Source organism: Brachionichthys hirsutus, chromosome 1, assembly GCF_040956055.1.
Source record: "Brachionichthys hirsutus isolate HB-005 chromosome 1, CSIRO-AGI_Bhir_v1, whole genome shotgun sequence".
Classification (NCBI taxonomy): Eukaryota; Metazoa; Chordata; class Actinopteri; order Lophiiformes; family Brachionichthyidae; genus Brachionichthys; species Brachionichthys hirsutus.
Genome location: NC_090897.1, coordinates 2,012,767 through 2,031,619, shown reverse-complemented (window position 1 = coordinate 2,031,619; position 18,853 = coordinate 2,012,767). Strand labels below are relative to the sequence as shown.

The following is an 18,853-nucleotide window of genomic DNA, read 5'->3' as shown; positions in this document are numbered from 1 at the left end:
CGTGTTCCCAGGACTCCAACGGTCATCCCGATTTTAAAAACGCATCGCGGTTATATGCATGTGATGGAACGCAGTCGCTCATTAGAGACCCGACGGCTGAAACCAACGGACCAACTCAGAAAAACATTTGCATTCTCCAGACGTCTCCCTTGAACACTGTTTATAGCATTTTCACACTGTTGCAATGACTAAGAAGAAAAAGATACCTCTCTCTGCATGCCAGGGGGCTGGACTGCGGTCGGTTGAAATATCATAACTGTAGCTCCACGAGACCATTCCAAAACGATGCCATCAGACCCTACCCAGGGATCGACATCAGTTCCCCTGACTTAGCAAAATCAGAAAGAGGAACAGCCAACTGGGCAGGGATTCAAAAACTAGCACTGTAGTAGAAGTTAGCATAGGCACATTATCTGCAACAACCTGCACCCTCAGCAGGTCCAGCTTTTATTTAGTTCTTCTGAATTATTATTTTATTTTAAACCAGGAATGTGAAGATGGACATGTTTTTCAATCCGTCGAAAGCGAGAAGATATTCCGAAATGTTCCTCAGGCCTATGAAGGATCGACTGAGAACGCGAGTGTGTTACATTGGTGAGAATTGATGTGTCTTAAAACTGTGGTGATTGTGAAAAATGGTATTTCAGACGCCTTTGGATGTCTTTGGAATCTTTTAGTTACTCTTTATAGTGCATGAAGTTTCTTTTTTTTTATTGTTTTGGAAGAGAACTAGTCACTTCGCCACTTAGACTGACATTCGGATACTCTTGCACACGTCATATTGTTCGGTTTATCCCTCTTTGCCAAAAGGTTTAATACATCATATTGCCAAATGTATTTATGAAATGTACTTTTGTACACGTGTACGTGGATATTGCTTTATTTAAACATAAGCTAAGTTCATTATCTCCTCCCCGAGACACGCTGTCTGTTCCCACGTAGACTGTTACCACGGAAAAGATGTCATCCCGATCTGGAACAGCCTTTCATTTTAAAACGCAGCACCTGTACCTTGGGCTTGAACCAATATCCAACGTGCTAATAGTTGTCCTGATCTCATAACTACTGTACCTTTTCTCTATGGAGAGCTTCTAGCAACACGCCCGGGTCAGGGTCTGCATGCCTCATGCATTTCAGAGTAGCATGGCCGGTGTAGAAGAAGTCTTGTCATTAAGTCACAGTAAATAAGCTCTTAACCACGTCCACGAATTTCTGTGTATTCAAGATGAAACCTTTTTCGAGGTGCAGTAAATTTCCCTGGTCGTCAGGCTGGGACAACGCTCTTTCTAAAAGTGTCCCAGGATGTCCTTTCTCTTGTTCTCAAGGTGCTCTCGGACGTCTCGGACGTCACAGTTTGCTTCCCTTTAATGTGGTTTATCGGAATCATCCTTGAGGCTGGACTGAATTTGTAAATGGGCTGGAGCGCGATGTTTGCCATTTAGGAACGCTTGGACGTGGCAGACAATCTTCCATATCAATCCGGATTGAACAGGTGGAACACAATTAGCATTATTTATTAATTACTGTTAACTTTTATTGCTCTATTTAGTGGTATTATTATACTTATTGCTATTGCAACAGATTGGTTTGATGTCAGTGGTTTTTATCTCCGTCTTTGGGACATTGTGGGGGGGGGGGGGGGGACTTCTTGCACTTTCCCCAAATGTAAGGAACTATATATTTCAGCTTTTTTTTCTGTCTGGGTGGAAAAGTATTATGACTCCTGCCACGGTATGGAGGCAACATGTTTGCTTTACCGATGTTTCCTCATGGCGGGACACACTGCCGCCTGACAGCCTGCTCACAGTGACCTCTAGCGCTGTCGTGCCTGGAGTCGCCATGGCGATTTGCACTCTATTTGGACTCTGATGCGCTGTGATTACTCTGTTCCTGACACTGCTCGCATCATCCAGCGAGTCCCGGTAGTCTCCCAGACAACGTTTGGGCCCGCAGATTCCTATGTTCAAAGTTCAGAACCGGCCATACAAAACACTGCTGGGGGGGGGGGGGGGGGGCACTATAATACTTTTCCACCATGATGTGTACAGCACCATCTTCTATGTGTATTTATTTATGCAGATGTCTGAGGAAAGATGATTTGTCAGTCATGTAGAAAACATGACTATATTAATATATCAATATGGATCTATAAAATAAATACAAATTATTTATTCAAATGATTGGCAGATTTGCTAATTGGTCTAAGTGAAAAGAATATTTCAGATGTGTCTTGTCCACGTTTACCTGGTTTGCTTCCCTCCCTTTCCTGCCTCACAATGAGAATGTATTTGACCCCCCCCCCCCCCCCCCCCCCCCCCCAAACCGCCACTGCCCTGCCTGTAATGGAATAAAGAGCAAACTATGAAGATAAGTATGACTTCGTCAGATCTCTTTGATTTCCAGCTCTACAGTGTTTCCCACTGAATTATTGAGGGAGCATAAATGTGTTATGTGTATAATAATATATAGGTTCTATATAAGGTTGTCCTAAAATCGATTATGTTGGTACGAGTAGATCAATAATTGTGTGTTTAAGCATGCTGTATATGTATATCTATAAACCTGAGCCACTTGTAGCATGACACAACACATCGACCTTTGCCTTCGTCATCATGTCCGCCAACGTCAGCTCCGGTAGAGGGAGGCAAAGTATCTACTTCCGGAGCCGCAGCGGCACAAAGACGTCAGAAAAGCGGAAGGAATTCGGAAACATATTTCTCAATCGTTGCCTGGGGGAAGTGATGTCAATACCCGCCCTATGCTACCTCTGATTGGCTAGTGATTCCTTCCGGGGTTGTTCGATTGGTAGAGTCGAGCGAAGAGGGCCGATGATTGGCTAGACCCACTAGCTGAGTGGGGGAGGCGTATCATGGCGTCGCCTTCCTATAGCTAGCCATTCGCTTGATGCTAGGTTATCGTCGGTACTCTAGCCAGCTATTAACAAGTTCGTAACGCATCGGTGAGTAACAACGCCTCTGAAATCCGAATTGTTGTCCAGTTGTTTACATGCGTTTAATAGCGCAGCTGTCAATAAGCTAACTTAGCACGGATGTTTCTACGGCGGGTTTGGCCGAGTCCTGTGATGTCGCTGCTGTCATCCGACTTAAACGTTCTGTCTTAAATTAAATGGGGGGCGGGGGTCAGTGGTTCTAGTATTGTGGTTCTAGTATAGTGGTTCTAGTACTGTGGTTATTAAATTAATTCATTTTTCGATGATTTTTTGTGTTTCACCTTTTGGATGAATAATGTTAAAGGATTGTTGTTTTTAGTCGGGGACATTAACTCGGTGGCTGATGATGAATATATTTATTAGATAGAATGTTAGAGTACAAGTACAGTCACACAGTAGCAAGTATTACAGTACAAATACAGTCAAACATCCTGTCTAAGAGGAGCATTTAAAAAAAAAAAGCCCTTGCGATCAGGCTAACGTGCGATCGAACTAATCACAGCGTTACGTCATTGACGTGCACGCTGATTATGTTTGTAGATCAACCCGCGCACTGGACTATTGATAGAGTTTCTTTAGGTTCGGTAATAATGTTCTCCACCGATGCTACGTGTAGCTGAGAACACAACGACGTTTCTCTGTTCCTGTCTTTGCAGTGGCTCACAGAAGCATGTGTAGCTCTGGGAAATACGGCTCCCGGGGCCCTGCCCTCATCCCGAGGATGAAAACCAAGCATCGGACATGCTACATCGCTCTCTTTTCCGTGGTGCTGCTTGGACTGATCGCCACCGGCATGTTTCAGTTCTGGCCTCACTCCATTGAGTCTGCGGCTGACTGGACCCTGGCTAAACGCAGCGTTCACGACGCCCCTCTGGTTTGCCTGCCGGTCTCCCATCCCATTCCCGAAAGGGGCGACCTCAGCTGCCGCATGCACACCTGCTTTGATGTTTACAGGTGTGGGTACAATCCTAAAAACCGAATCAAGGTAACTTTTGAGCTCGTGCATACTAATATCCCTTTGGATGTAGTCTGTTGTTCAGAGTGTGACCTATAATTCTCACCCAGACATCAATCCAAGCGGTTGCTTTTTCGCAGGTCTACATCTACCCGCTGCAGAAGTTTGTGGACGAATTGGGGGTTCCCATCAGCAGCGCAGGGCTGTCCCGGGAATACAATGATCTGCTCAGTGCGATTTCTGACAGTGAATTTTACACCGATGATGTCACCAGGGCTTGTCTTTTCATCCCCTCTATTGATGTGTTGAATCAGAACTCTCTGCGCGTCAGAGAGACTGCCCAGGCTCTGGCAATGCTGGCCAGGTAAATGCCAGCAAAAGTTTAGCTTCATTTTCATTTTGCTTTCTTGTCAACTGTCTTTGTATTTGTACTTCATAGTTCTCTCAAGTTGAGGAAACTATCACGACCCATATAGTTTTATTAGAGAAATGAAAATCTTAAGAAGTGCCCTATCCTACGGTTGAAATGAAAATGATGTGGGGGGGTTCCATGGAGGCCCTTTTTTAAATAGTTTTGTGTAATTGTCATGAGTATTATCAGAAATAATGTCTTTAAATCGAGTTGAAGGTGTTGAAGGGAGTTTATTGGGTGAGGAATAGTTGATTTAATCAGAAAAAAAACTGCAAAAATGACACTTTTTGTTGTTTAACTAATCTAAAATCGTGCCTTGACAGGTGGGACAAAGGAATGAATCACCTGCTTTTCAACATGTTACCCGGAGGCCCTCCAGACTATAACACCGCCTTGGACGTACCCAGAGACCGGTATCCACCTTCTGTTACGCACGCATGAAAATGCTGCTCACATTCATATGATCACATTAGCCATTGAAAATCCAAATTGAAACACTTTTGGCATGTGGATGATTGATTGTTGTTTTTGAGTCCGCCTTGCCTTGCCTGAGAATGAAGCAGAACCAGCTTCTCACCAACTGAACCGTAGGGGTTCATTGCTCAGTGCACCCGGTCTTGTTTGACGTCACTTTGCATTCCACGTGGAAAGAAGGAAGGGCGGACTGTTTTGTTTTGTTTTTTGTTTTGGATTCTGCTGCTCATGTCCGCTCAGACTTGGAATATCATGTTTGCTCCTTGCAGAGCGCTGCTTGCCGGCGGCGGCTTCTCCACCTGGACCTATAGACAAGGTTACGACGTCAGCATTCCAGTGTACAGCCCTCTGTCTGCAGACGTGGAGCTGCCTGAGAGACACCCCGGGTAAACACACCTGTCACCTTAATCCTCATGACGTTTCACAAGGAAGGGGTGTGGTTCCGCTGGTCATGCTGTGATGTCCTTTGTTCTTGTTTCGCAACGTTTTACACTGGAAGGATTGCAGTGTTCTCACATGCTGGCTTACTTTTAAGCCAGTTTAAGACAACAGGAATGCAGAAAAGAGTTCCTGGAGGAGGAGCCAGAGGAAGATTCATGAGACGCCGTCCTGTCTGATCAATTCCATAGCAGTCGGTAGACCGGCACTGGAAAAGTCCTGTTGCATGCTAAAGATCTGCTCCCACGCTACAGGGCGGTAGTAAAAAGGGTTGGGGCTGGGCGCCAAGACCAAGGAAGTCCAAATATGGTCAGATGATTGAACGGAGGATCCTATAGACAGTCTTGGAACCCACAAGAGCTAATTGATATGTTCATATTCTGTGAATTAGACCAGATGGTAAGATCTGAGTGTCAGGATGAAGCTGAAAGTCAGTATTAGCATGGGAAGGTGTGAATCTAAATATTATATTCAATATATGTCATTCTCCCGTCTCCCCTCTTTAGTCCACGGCGCTACTTTATTCTGTCGTCCCAAACCGCCATCCACCGAGAGTACCGTGCCGAGCTGGAGCGCTTGAAAGAAGAAAATGGAGAAGCCCTGCTCCTGCTGGACAAGTGCAGCAAACTGTCCCAGGGGGCGGCCACTGCCCGAAAACGCTGCTACAAGGGTCAGGTGTACGACTACCCTCAGATCCTGCAGGTAGGAAGCTCGTCGTGCAGCGCACGACTGCGGCAGCGTCCCGGAAGGTGCTGAAAATACATCGCCTGCGTTGGCTGCGTAATTCATTTTGGGAACAGTGCTAGAGGTTTCCACCCAGTGCTTATGTGGATGTCAGCCACCAAACTGTTGTGTGTGTGTGTGTGTGTGGATAGAAATGTTGCTGCAGAGAGGGCAGCAGATTCCTGGAGCGTAATAGAAGCTTGAACTTTGAGGAATGCTTTTTTTTGAGAGCAGGAAATTCACGTGAGGCAGAAAAAGAAACCCCAGGAGCTAAAAGTAGAACTGGATTACTAAAGCCACGTTCAGGTTACGTTCCGACGATGTTCCTGACAGCAGCAGGAATGGGTCAGGATATTCTGCTGACTGCTTGCTTCTCTTGTGCGTCTCCAGGAGTCTTCATTCTGTGTGGTTTTGCGGGGGGCACGTTTGGGCCAGGCTGCCCTGAGTGACGTGCTGCAGGCTGGCTGCGTCCCGGTCTTCCTCGCCGACTCCTACGTTCTGCCCTTCTCTGAAGTACTTGACTGGAAAAGGTCCGGCTCCCTCTCCGAGCAGCTAAAAAAAAGGCGTGTGAACGGTTTGACAGCCCGTCACCTTAAAGGCTGTTCCTTCCCTCTTTCAGGGCGTCTGTTGTTATCCCTGAAGAGAAGCTGCCAGAGATGTACGTTATTCTGAAGAGCATTCCTCACAGACAGGTTGAGGACATGCAAAAACAGGTATTGAATTCACATGAAATTCACACACTGCACTGACTAATCACTGAAAAACGTCAAACTGGAATTTAAACTGGAATAATAAGAATTCTGTATAATTTATGTCTGAATGGGGCCGCGGTGAACAAAAGTCAAAGTGGATCGGTTCCGCTGCCCCTCATTCCTTTACATCAACTCTGGTCCACTTAGTAATTATACTGGACAAACATTTATTCAAAGGGCTCAGACATGGGCGTGGGGTTGGATTACAAAAGAATACGACTTAAAAACTCTTCCTTGCTCTTGAGGGGTTTTTTTTGGGGGGGGGGGGGGGCATGTAGCTCACACTAACAGAGTTAAATTATATTCACAGACATTGTTTTTAAATCTCTAAATTAAATAGAAGCAGATATTTAGCAGATAAAACCAAGCGCACACCAGAAGAGACTGAATTTCTGAAATGTTGCATAAAGTAACAAACAAACTGAAGAACTTGTTAGTCTGTTGTGCTCTAAACACAAACAGTGATATTCCTAACCCACGTTTTGGATCCTTTCCACGTTTATAAAGGGTAGGTAAATAAAGGGTAGTTTCAATAATATTTCGGAAAGAAAAAAAAGGAATCTATTCCATCATTCTCGTTCATCGGTTGCAGTACAGCAAAGCGGCCTGCAGAGGGCGCAGCAGCGTTTGCCTTGACGTCAACGTCTGACGTCTGTGCTTACAAATGGAAAAGTAGGAACAGACAGCGGAAAGATTCCACTAAAGAAGGACGTCATTGTGTTCGGCGAGCAGGCGTCTTTGGCATTTTTTTATTTTATTTTATTTTAATCTCAATAAGAGGCCGATATCAAGAAAGAAAAAAAAAAGCATTGTCAGCAAGGCCGCGTGTTTAAACCAAATTCGTATCCCACTTGGGACAAAGCACCAAGCGATGACCTTTTCATTAACCCAACACGGTTACCCGTGTCGGTAGGTAGGTTAATGTACCTGAGCAGCCTCTTTTCTCTCTCTCTTCGGATCCTCCCTCGGTTCCCAGCTTTCCCGCAGCGCCTCCGATCTCCGCCGTTTTTTGGAAGTCGGAATCATTTCCTCTGCTAGATGTGCTGCCTGCTTCTCTTTAGTCTTCTTTCTCCACGCATCCCCTCCACTGTAAAACAGCTGCTAGTCGGATCGCATGAAACCTTCTGCCGGCTGGACGAGGGTTCTTGTTCCGCTTGACCCAAAGTCCTGCTGGGTTGTAATCGGCACCGATTTATGCCTGAGAGACCAAGAGCTTATTATGAACGTGGGTGTGCGTGCTCGCGTGTGTGTGTGTGTGTGTGTGTGCGCGCATATTAAGGGATATTTCAATCATTACGAACGGCGCTATGGCATCTCGGGCAGAATAACATTCCCAACGGAACGTCCTTGCTTTGGAGGCTGTTTGCGATTAGTTCTAAGCCCCCTGACGACGGGCCCGGTTCTGCCCCGAAGCTCACCGGCAGCCAGTACCGGCCTCCAGGTTAAACCACCTGCCAGGCGTCTGGCGACTTCCACCGAGTTGAACAAAACGACGCCGACGCTTCAATCTGAAGTGTATCTGATGGTCCCTTTGACCTTTGTTTTAGCGAGTCCGACCGGTGGAACTGGGGGGGGGGGGAGCTGCCGAGGAACGCTCTGCACTCTGTTCTTCAGCCGAAGCTGAAACATTGGGTCAGCGCCGGATTTCACGGACGGAGGAAAACAAATTGGACCTGACCCTATTTGCTTTAATTCTTAACACATTCACGAGGACAGTTTAGTTCTCGTGTGGCTGCATTTCTAATTTCCTCTTTCGCAGCTCAGACCTCAGATCGGCTGCGTTTTAGAAGACGGATTAAGTCCTTCTCTTCAGCCCCGCTCATAAACATTCCTGCAGGCGCTGGGAGAGGCTGGAGGGCGATGGGACCGGGCCCTTGGGCCGGCACAGTTTGCTTTCTGGCTCCTCCTTTCATCGCTTGCTGATTTATAGGGCGTCGGGATTCCCTCCTGAGACGAGAAAGGCTTTTCGGTTTCGCCTCACTCCACTGTAAAAAATAGACACAACTCCGGCGGACTTCCCAACGATGCCTTTCAGTCGACGGGAGGAGGATGAAGAGACAGGAGTCGAGCTCTATTTCTTCCCAGGTCCCTGAGGGGCTGTTGGGGGGGGGGGGGGGCAGGTCGGTAAAAGGCGGTGCTTCCTGGCGGGAGACGCTTCATTGAGAGTTAAAGTATCCTCTCGCCCTTAAACGCTCCCTTGAAGTCTCTTCATACAACAGCGGAGGATGCTTTGTGTTCTACGATAGAAGAGCGAAGGCGAGTTCACGAACTCCAGATTATCAAGCATTTAGCATTTCTTCTTTTTAACTTTCTTCCTCTGTGCATCTCCAGCGTAACGGAGTCCGACAAGTTCTAAATCCAGCAACCTAATGGAGCGGTCAGTCGTCTTCTCGAGAACGCTTTGACTCGGTTCCCCGGCAGCTTCCGGGTTAAGAGTTCAGTCGTCATTGAAGTCTGCTTTTCTGCTGAAGTAAAACAGGCAGCTTCAAAAGAGATTTTAGAAAGCCTCCAAAAAAAAAAGCCGAGCTGCTGGAGGTCAAGCTTCAAAATGATCTGTAAAGAAAGTCTGGATTATAAAGGTCTGACGAGTCGCCTAATGATGATGTCATCGACGAAACCTGAACAACGGCAGCATTCCAGCGGGTTGATGACAAAAAAAACAAAAGAATCCATGCATGGAGCCTCCGTTTCTGTTTCCTGTATTGACTTAAGAACATTATCTGAATATTTATTCGCTCGTTCTTCTGTCCCGTTTCCTCTCCAGGCTCGCTGGTTCTGGGACGCCTACTTCAGCTCCGTGAAGGCCATCGGCTTGACGACCCTCCAGATCATCAACGACCGCATCTACCCGTACGCCGCACGCACCTACGAGCAGTGGAACAACCCGCACGTCGTGGTATGTCCATAAGCCGTGATCGTCTTTATTGGAGACATCTGAATGGACCGCGTTCCACAATGGAGCTTTCAGATGCGCTCGGTGCAGCGTGATCTTCCTCTTCCTCTTCCTCTTCCTCTTCCTCTGTCGTGCCTTTTGTGTTTTGTGCGACGCGCCACACATGCGCTGCTTCACGGTTTGGAATCCAGCCGGCGGTAGAACTTTGGCCATTCCTGCCTGAGATGGGAGATGAAGTGTGTTTTTGATGGATTCAGTCAATGGATGGTGAGGAGAACGTGAACAGTCTGAAATAAATCAAGCAGACCCCCCCCCCCCCCCCCAGTAGTCCTTTTAGTCCGGTAATTGAAAACACATTTCCGTGGATTTCTGGTGCCTTTTGGGGGGGGGGGGGGGGGGGGGCTGTAGGTAGTGGGCTGACTATCCGGACATTTTCATTTCGTATCTTGTATGTGGAAATCGATGCCCTGACCGTGGGGGGGGGCTGATGTGGATTCTGGTGTTTCTTCTAGACGACTCCTTCACTTTATTCAGCATCATAAAGGACAACTAAAGCGCTTCAAATAACCAGACATGACTCCCAGCTCATTTTAGATCCGGGGGGGGGGGCGGGTTTCTTTTCATCTACTGTTTGACGAATGTCTTAACCGCCTCCTCTACGCTCCTTTAAATGCCTCTCTGCTGCGTGAATGTGGTCGTTTCATTAACACCCCCCCCCCCCCCGCCACTTGTTTGACAAAGTGATAATGACCACAAGGAAGTTTCCACTGCCCAATAAAGCCGCTTCTTTTATTGGTGGAGGGGCGGCTGATGTCGGGAAGACTTGAGCGGCGGCGGCGGCGTCTCCGTGCCGATGCGACGGAAGGAGCCACGTAATCACCGTGCGGCTGCCGGGGGGGGGGGGGGGGGGGCGTCTGTGCGTTCTTCAAGAGGCCCGCAGCTTTTCTGTCTTTGCCCCCCCCCCTCGCAGACCGGTCGTCACCGGAACCGTTTGATGTCGTTTATCGGGCCGATGAACCGGCGACGCGTCTGAGCTTTTGACGCAAGCAGAAATGAAAGGGAACGTCTCCTAACTCGCCGCCTCTTCTCCTTCCTTCCTGCCCGTAGAAGTGGAACAGCGTCAACAGCCCCCTGTTCCTGCCGCTCATCCCGCCGCGGGCGCCCGGCTTCACGGCGGTGGTGCTGACCTACGATCGCATCGAGAGCCTTTTCCGGGTCATCACGGAAATATCCAAGGTGCCCAGCTTGGCTAAACTGCTGGTGGTGTGGAACAACCAGAATAAGAGTCCTCCCGAAGGTGCGTACCTCGGATTCCGTCTCATTAAGCTCCTCCTACTTATCCTCATCCGGCAGCGTGGGATTTATTTCACGGAAGAAGGAAGCAGCTATTTCTTTGTCTTTAGAGAATATTTTTTATTGAAATAACTCGTTTTCTTTCGCAGAGTTCCTCTGGCCGAAGGTCGGCGTTCCTCTCAAAGTGGTGAGAACCAAAGAGAACAAGCTCAGCAACCGCTTCTTCCCCTACGACGAGATCGAGACGGAAGCCGTGCTCGCCATCGACGATGACATCATCATGCTCACGTCTGACGAGCTGCAGTTTGGCTACGAGGTGAGAAAGCGAAGGCAAATCCTTGGCGTGCTTGCAGGGAACCGTTTCACGTTGATCCCCGTGTTTAAAGTCATTCGGGGGGGGGGGATTAGGCTCCACCCGAGCCGGGGATCGGACCGCCTGCCGGGTGCGTTTGATGTGTGACGGATGATGACGGGTCCGGTGCTGATGCTTTCCATGCTCGCATACCTGCTGCTCCTTCGGCCCGGCGCGCTCACCTGCATCCATTTAGAAGCCATTTCATCAAATTGTGCTCAGTTTAAGGGTAATTACACGGCATTGCAGGCGGGACGGAGGAGCTCCGTTTCAGACCCGCTTGCTGGTGCCGGACAGGAGAAATCCAGACAATCGTGAAGCGATCTGTTCTTCGGAATACTTCGATTTGACGCTTTGCTCGTGATTTTTTTTTTGGCTCAGACATATAATTCGAGGAAAACCCAGACTTTTCGTACGCCCTGTAATCATTGATGTTCGGATCTCATCTCAGTCGGAGTCGCCTGCTTTCCCTCCCGCAGGTATGGAGGGAGTTCCCGGACCGGCTGGTGGGGTACCCGGGGCGGCTGCACCTCTGGGACCACGAAATGGGAAAGTGGAAGTACGAGTCGGAGTGGACCAATGAGGTCTCCATGGTTCTGACGGGGGCGGCGTTCTACCACAAGGTGACGGTCCTCTCGTCTGCTTATCGCTTCGCGCGTCGGAGCATCTCGTAGGCTAAGCCTGCTAGCTTCGGCGCTAGCACGCGCAGGCGTCGGGGTCGTCTGGTTTGTCACCTTCCCGTTTGGTTCCCTTCCAGTACTTCAACTATTTGTACACCTACAAGATGCCCGGAGACATCAAGAGCTGGGTGGACGCTCACATGAACTGCGAAGACATTGCAATGAACTTCCTCGTGGCCAACATCACTGGCAAAGCCCCCATAAAGGTGAGCTCAGACTTCTGCTTGAACCTTCCTGGGGGAGGCAGGAGCTTGACGGACGGGACCGGGATCCCTGGATTTGATCAGGTCTCACCCTTCAGTTTCACTGCCCCCCCCCGCTATATCACACAGACTGTGCCCAGGTGCAGGGGCCCGGGCTAAAGCCTGGCTTTAACCTCCCTTATCTGGGTGTCACTCACTGGCACTCCCCCTCGGAGTATGTTTTCCTAAGCTCGCCGGGGCTCACACACACCCTGCCATCAAATGAAAAGCGGTGCACTTCCGTACGCCTGCACGCACTCCCACCTCCCAGCGTATCTCCTACGGGTTCCTTCAGAAAACACTCCCAGAATCCATCTGTCTCTCAGTTGATTCCTCAGAGATGCACAATCACAGGTTCAGCGTGTGACGGGGGCGGGGGGGGGGCAGACAGAGGCACTAATGAGAATTCAGACGCGTCCTTGCCAGACGTCGCAAACTTATTTCATGCGCGCTGGATAGCCTGTTGGCTAACAAACGATACAGGTGTGACTTTGTTCCGCTTCCGTTCAGGTGACCCCCAGAAAAAAGTTCAAGTGCCCAGAGTGCACCGCCATCGACGGCCTGTCCCTGGACCAGACGCACATGGTGGAGAGGTATGACGCCTCTTTTTTTCAATGCATGGTTGTCATGCAGAATTTCAGTCACGATTTATTTTATTATTATTTTTATTACACTTGTGTTTTGTTTTTTATATCTCCTAAAAACCTTTAAATGTGAAACTTTCTGTTTTGATCCGAAACCGTTTGTAAAGAAAAGCTGAATAAAGATCGGGACCAATGAAATCTTGTATATTCATTTAAACCAATGAGGAGGGCTGTTTGCCGTAAGGGGCGGGGCTGCAGAGACAGACGACATCATTTCATCCTGTTATTGGGCCATTTAGTGGCCTTTATATCATGGCTGTCCCTCTTAATTTTAAATCCTGTATTTTTACGTATTGCAGTTTTAGTATTATTTGTATTGTTACTAACACAAATGTCATAACGCTCCGCGGAATCATATTCCTGTTCTAATCGGGCACTGAGCTTATTAAAATAAAATGCTCGAGACCTCGCCTGTCATCAGAAGCGAGGGAATGAATGTTTTTTTTTTTTTCTAATCTATTGTGTCTTTTTTTTTTTGCCCTTAGATCGGAGTGCATCAACAAGTTTGCAACGGTTTTTGGTACCATGCCTCTGAAAGTGGTGGAGCACCGCGCCGACCCGGTCCTCTACAAGGACGACTTCCCGGAGAAGCTCAAGAGCTTTCCAAACATCGGCAGCCTGTGACCTCGCCCCTTCAAGGTTTGACGGCGTCGCCTTTCAAATGGTTCGCGCTTCTCACTGACTTACTTTGGATTTTATTTGCACCAACAATAATGCAAGAACTGGTAACGGAGCCTGATGGGGGCTTCTGGTCGGGTGGGGGTGGAAACGCTGGACTGTCGCTGCTGCCGAATCAACCAACAGAGTGTATATATTTCTATCTTGCAGCCGTGCTGTATAATAAAATTATTTATGATGCTCCAAACACATTTTCACCCTTTTGAAAATCCCGATCCTTTTGGGTTGTGTTGTAAGAAAGAAAAGGTTCCGAGTGTTTGAAGCTGCGTGCTCCGCCTGGAGCCGATCGGCGACGTATGCGTGAGGGTTGCGTCGTGGCGGCAGCAGCGTGAAGTTGATGCCGCCAGATTGCACCGTAAAAAAAAAAAAAAAGTATTAACGCCGAGCAGCTGGGACGGCCGCAGACGTGACGGAGACTTCGTCTGTGTTTTCGTCCTTGAAGTCGCGAGGCGTGTTTTAGCAGGCTGCAGACACACAGATACGAGTTCGTCGTGCTTTCAAAGGCGCGCCGTGTTTTGAGGGATAGACGATATCCGAAAGTACGCTTCTGAAAAAATAGATGCATTTGTTACGTGTTTCCTCTGGATGTCATTGTGTTTGTTTGTTTGTTTGTTTTGTTGGGGCCCATCTCAGCCTCCTGATATTTTTATTAGGGCGTTCTCGGTTTACATGTATGTAAATGTATGAACTGTATGACTTTGTGATTTGTAAATAAAGACCACATCTCCACCGCTGCTTCCTGTGTGAGCGAGGTGGGAATGGGCTTTCCCCTTTTGTTTGCTGTCTGTCTTTTCTCCGGCCTCAAACCGGTCAGAGCAGACCCTCCGTGACACGGGGCGGGCCCCCCCCCCGCTCCCTCCAGCCCCCCCCGTCACCTGTTGTTAATATACACCGCCTAATCCACCCTGTTCAATGTCAGCAGTTCAAAAAGGGTGCAGCTCTTATTTTTGTCATCTTCACTTAGCGCGATGCTCCGGCGGGATTGTGCGATCCCGTTTCAACGCTCCGGTCCGGGTTCCTTTTTCGAGGGACTGAAATGCGTGAGGATTTCAGAAAGGGTGGTGCAACGAAAACAGAAAGGAGTTGTGACTAACCGGTTCGTTTAAAGCCGATGGTTTGAAAAGGACTTCACTTTGAAACTGGGAGTGGCTGGAATGACCTTTTAAACACTAAAGGGAGGGTCGTTTTCTGCTGTGTGAGACGATGTCGGTCCTTAAATGACAAATACCGGCTCCAAAGAGAGGTGCAATAACTTATCGTACTTTAATCACACACAAAACGGAACGCAAAGCAAGATTAAATCCACTGAACGAGAACAAGAAACAATATTCAAATGCAACTCGACCACTGAATGAAAAGTCAAACCGTCCATAGATTGTCTCGCATTATAAAGTTAGTAAACACGTCAAATGAAAACGCACAAAAAAACACAACACGTACCGACTGCCTGTCTTCAGTAGTATCAGAGGATGAGAGAAGTGGGTGATGACATCATCGCTCTGGGATGGAGCTGTTGCAAGCAGACGGTAGAACCGAGCTAATCTGGCTTTAATGCTAATAAGTGATGGTCGGTTTGTGATTAACGAGGCTTTAATACGGGTCGGCGACGGCGAGCGTCCATCGCGTAAACCTGAGCTACTGGACGGCGCCGTGTTTGTGCGTTCCGAGCAGAGGAACGGCCCGACACACAAAACCTCGGCCTCCACATGGGCCGGGTGTTAATTAAAAGGCCTTCCTGGGCTGGGGGGGGCTGTGACTGGGAGTAGAGTGGGAGAGAGGGAGTGTTTGGGGGGGGGGGGGGGGGGGTTCTTTGAAAGTAAAGCCATGACAGCTGAGGGGGAAACGAGTACGAGGCATGTTTGTTTTGCATTTGCACCCCCCCCGGGGGCAGCTGCGTGCGCTGTCCTTTTCCCAGAACACCGGAACACAACAGACGCCCTCCGTCCGACCCCCTCGGGGGGGTCAGAGCGCCGAGGCCCCCACGTCCACGTTTTAGATCGGATCATGTGGAGAGTACGACCGACCGGAGCTCCAGGATGGTCCGCTCCGTTGGCAGGTCAGAGCCCCCCCCCCCCCCCGCGCTCCATCACCTGCCCTGAGGGAGGCGAATGTGGCTTCATTTTAGAGCATTAGCAACGGTTGCTTTGCCCGAAGGTTCACGGCCAGGTTCCGGGTTTTTCTTCTCCAAACCACGGAGGCGGCTGCTTCCCTTCAGGCGGCTCCCGGAAGCAGAGGAAGAGCACCAGGAAGCGGATTCTTCCGCCTGTCGCCAGAGAGAGACGGGTCCGCCGGTACGGGTTTAGAGAGGTGGGCTGCTCCAGAAGAACGGAACCTCCGCTCGGGTTCTGACAGACCGCGCTCAGCCTTGATAGACGTAAACAGGAAGTAACCAGATACTAGAGAGGAAATGAGGATCGTGCTTTATCCTGGTTTCACAAAACCCGATCCAGGTGAGACATCGTGTCAGACGCCCCTTCCCCCCGAGGCCCCCTCGACACGAGAGTAAACTTGATCTACGGTTCCGTGCCAGGACGTTTGGACCGTGTCTGCGTCAGCTTCTCCTCTGGACACGCTTTAACCGTTCTCGTCTTGCGGCCGGGCCCACGGTCAGGACCCACAAGCCAGCCAGTACAAGCTGCTCGGGAATGCCATCCGTCCTGGTATCCGGTGAAATTCAACTTCATCTGGAGTGTGTGTGAAAATAAAGGGTTAAGAGTTGGATTTGGAAGCGGCGTAAAGGGAATCTAAGAAAGCTGGATGTAAATGTAAGGCAGCTGGACTCGAGCGATCCTTAGTTTGTGACTGTCGGCCAGTAAATTCATCGTTTATGTGGCGGGGGGGGGGGGGGGGGGGGAATAAATGCTTCAAGAACAAATGCAAATTGGGTCGAAAATGAAGGTGGCGATGGGAGTGGATCTGGGACAGGCTTAAAAACCTGAAACGTTCCCGGCAGAGCTTTGTCTGCAAACTGCGGCGGTGTCATGGATTACGGCTTTCACCGAACGCAATGCAACATTCAGAATCACTCGTGTCTGTCCTCTCGGATTCTGAATGTCCCTCTGTGAAGGTCAATCTGATCGACGGCCTCCGAACAGCCGGACGCCTCCAGCTTCAGGTCCAGAAAGAGGCCGACATGGCACCGCCGTCGCCGGTTTGTGGTGTTATTTCTGGCAGAGCGGCCCACCGGTAGGCTCTACGCTCCCTGATGCTCTTGAGGCTCGGGGGGGGGGGGGGGGGGGGGCACGGTCGTGTCCACTCGAGGTCTGTCCCGCCGCCGCTCCCAGGCTCTTCAGCCCCCAGAGCAGCAGGCCTGCTGTGCCTTCGCTCACACTCCCACACTCCACTTCCTCCTCCCTCTCTCCGGCCATCGGTGAGGGGTGGGGGGTGGGGGGGGGGGGCCGTGAGGTGGATCGCTCACCCCGGCCGAACCAAACGAGCCACGCTCCACCTGGGCTCTGAAAGCCGGAGGGTTCGAACTACTGAAGCTGTTTGAACTCTGAGAAGCTTCAGTTTACTGTCGCACCGGCTGACACCGTGGCGTGATTTGATGCTACATGTGCTAATGCTAACGGGGTATCTGCATGGCGTGGGGCAATAAACATCATAAAACCACCAGAAGAGAGAAAAAGGACAAAAAAACACTCCAACTTTAAATAATAACAGGAGTAAAAACGGCGCCAGGACTGAAAGCGCCGTACGAACAGAACTTCCCGTTTTATAGTAAATAAGTGCATCTTTTCTTTAAACGGATTCATTCCTAACGTTCCGTTACAGTAAAGCAGTACCTCGCCAGGCTCTCGTCAAAGCTCGCTCGCCCGCTACGGCGCTCCGGGGCTGAGGAACATGGCGTCGGCTCCGCCCCTTTGTCTCGCCGCGTGATCGTTTAGTCGTTTAGTCGCAGCCTTGACGAAGGTAGTCAACGTTGCATTTGGAAGAGTCCGATTCTAGCGTTCGATGGGTTTGTGTGGGGCCTCGTGGGGGGGGGGGGGGGGTCAACAAGGTCCCGACGGGCTCCGGCGCATCATGTGGCCCAGGATATGGCTGCACTGTGCTCTTTGGCCTTCATGCGCAACGCGGCGATGCTGGAGGACTTGCGGTCGGGGTCCACGTTGAGGTCGTACCCGTTGATGCCCGCGTGCATTCCGGGGGACCCTCCGAACAGGCTGCCCATGTGGGACGGCCCCATGTGGCCCGCGGGGCTGGGCACGCCCAGGAAGTCGGACACCCCGCTGGCGGGGTGGGGGTGAGGCGTCATGCAGGGGGTCATGGTGTCGCAGGGCACAACGCAGCCCGGAACCGGAGACGCCGCGCTGCTGCCGCTGATCCAGGAAGGGTTCTGGATCTGGAGATATGGCGGGAAAAGAAGCTTTTGTTAAAGATGCTTCACGCACGTAACTTAAACATGTCAATAAAGGCTTTCTATTCTATTCTATAAATAACAAACGCCGGGCGTGACGTTTACGCTGCAGGTGCTCGTTAGCAGGACGTTGTTGCTAAAGCCCGGCTAGTCATTCTCTGCCTTTTCCACTGTTTCCGCTAAGCTAACTGCTAACTGCTAGCTGTAGGTAAACTTGTCACGGGAGGTTTGTGATCAGCATTTCACAATAAAAGCATCATAAACCGTGGTGGTCAGAAGTCTGGAGACGCTTTAGCGACTCCGCCTCTTGTTGTTGGTCTTGTCGCTGCTTACAGGATGATTTTAGCTTTGACCCAAAACTCCCTGGAATTGTGTTCATGCTTGTTGCCGAGGAAGCCGTAGAGAAAGTGGAGTGGAGGAACGTTTTCCCAGTGTGGGAGGAGGAAAGGGTCGCTCCTGTCAAGGATTAATCTCCTACTTTCTTGAATTAGGAATTCTGGGACAGACTGGATGTGTACTTGTGCTGGATGTGTACTCGTACCTGTGCGTAGTTCTCAGGGCGTGTCAGGAGAGGAAGCTCGTAGGCCGTGGAGAAATGAGTTCGGACCTGCTGCATTTGACCAAAACGTTCCCTTTTCCTCCATTTAGCCCTCCGGTTCTGGAACCAGACCTGCAGGGAGGGAAAACGTCATAGAACTTATTTCTGCTTTCATCAATCAGCCTGTCCTTTTTTGTCTTTTCACAAAAGAAAACGGACGCAGTTAGAAACAAGTTGGTTCCCCTTGCGAACACTGATCGTCTTTTGTTTGCTCGTTGTCTCGGAGGGAACTTTAAAGGCGTGTCTGTCCCTGCCGACCTTCTGACCTCTCAACTCGAGCCGCATCTGAATCAACCAGTTTGTTCTGTGACTCCCGACGATCCGACCGGATCCGTCGTCACGCAGACGGTATCCGGGCATTTACTCCGACCTCAATCCGAAGGAGGTAAAGTGGGAAATTGAAGACGCTAAA

At 49.8% G+C, this 18,853-nt stretch overlaps 2 protein-coding genes across 2 annotated transcripts in view; one reads left to right on the top strand and one right to left on the bottom strand.

Moving 5' to 3' along the window:
- Positions 1-2,923: 2,923 nt before the first annotated feature.
- ext2 (exostosin glycosyltransferase 2) lies at positions 2,924-14,260 on the top strand. The gene is made up of 15 exons (XM_068760501.1): positions 2,924-2,959; positions 3,607-3,935; positions 4,046-4,269; positions 4,641-4,730; positions 5,061-5,177; positions 5,736-5,931; positions 6,343-6,482; positions 6,572-6,665; positions 9,469-9,600; positions 10,705-10,894; positions 11,040-11,206; positions 11,722-11,865; positions 12,000-12,128; positions 12,675-12,757; positions 13,294-14,260. Exons 2-15 carry the CDS (start codon positions 3,621-3,623, stop codon positions 13,430-13,432), a joined length of 2,160 nt encoding a protein of 719 aa, XP_068616602.1. The 5' UTR covers positions 2,924-2,959; positions 3,607-3,620; the 3' UTR covers positions 13,433-14,260.
- Positions 14,261-17,507: 3,247 nt separating this feature from the next.
- alx4a (ALX homeobox 4a) overlaps positions 17,508-18,853 on the bottom strand; it is a 4,647-nt gene continuing 3,301 nt past the window's right edge. The window contains exons 2-3 of the mRNA XM_068741898.1: positions 18,385-18,501; positions 17,508-17,828 (exon numbers count right to left, since the gene is read on the bottom strand). Coding sequence (XP_068597999.1) covers positions 17,508-17,828; positions 18,385-18,501 — 438 coding nt within the window. The remainder of the gene's footprint in view (positions 17,829-18,384; positions 18,502-18,853) is intronic.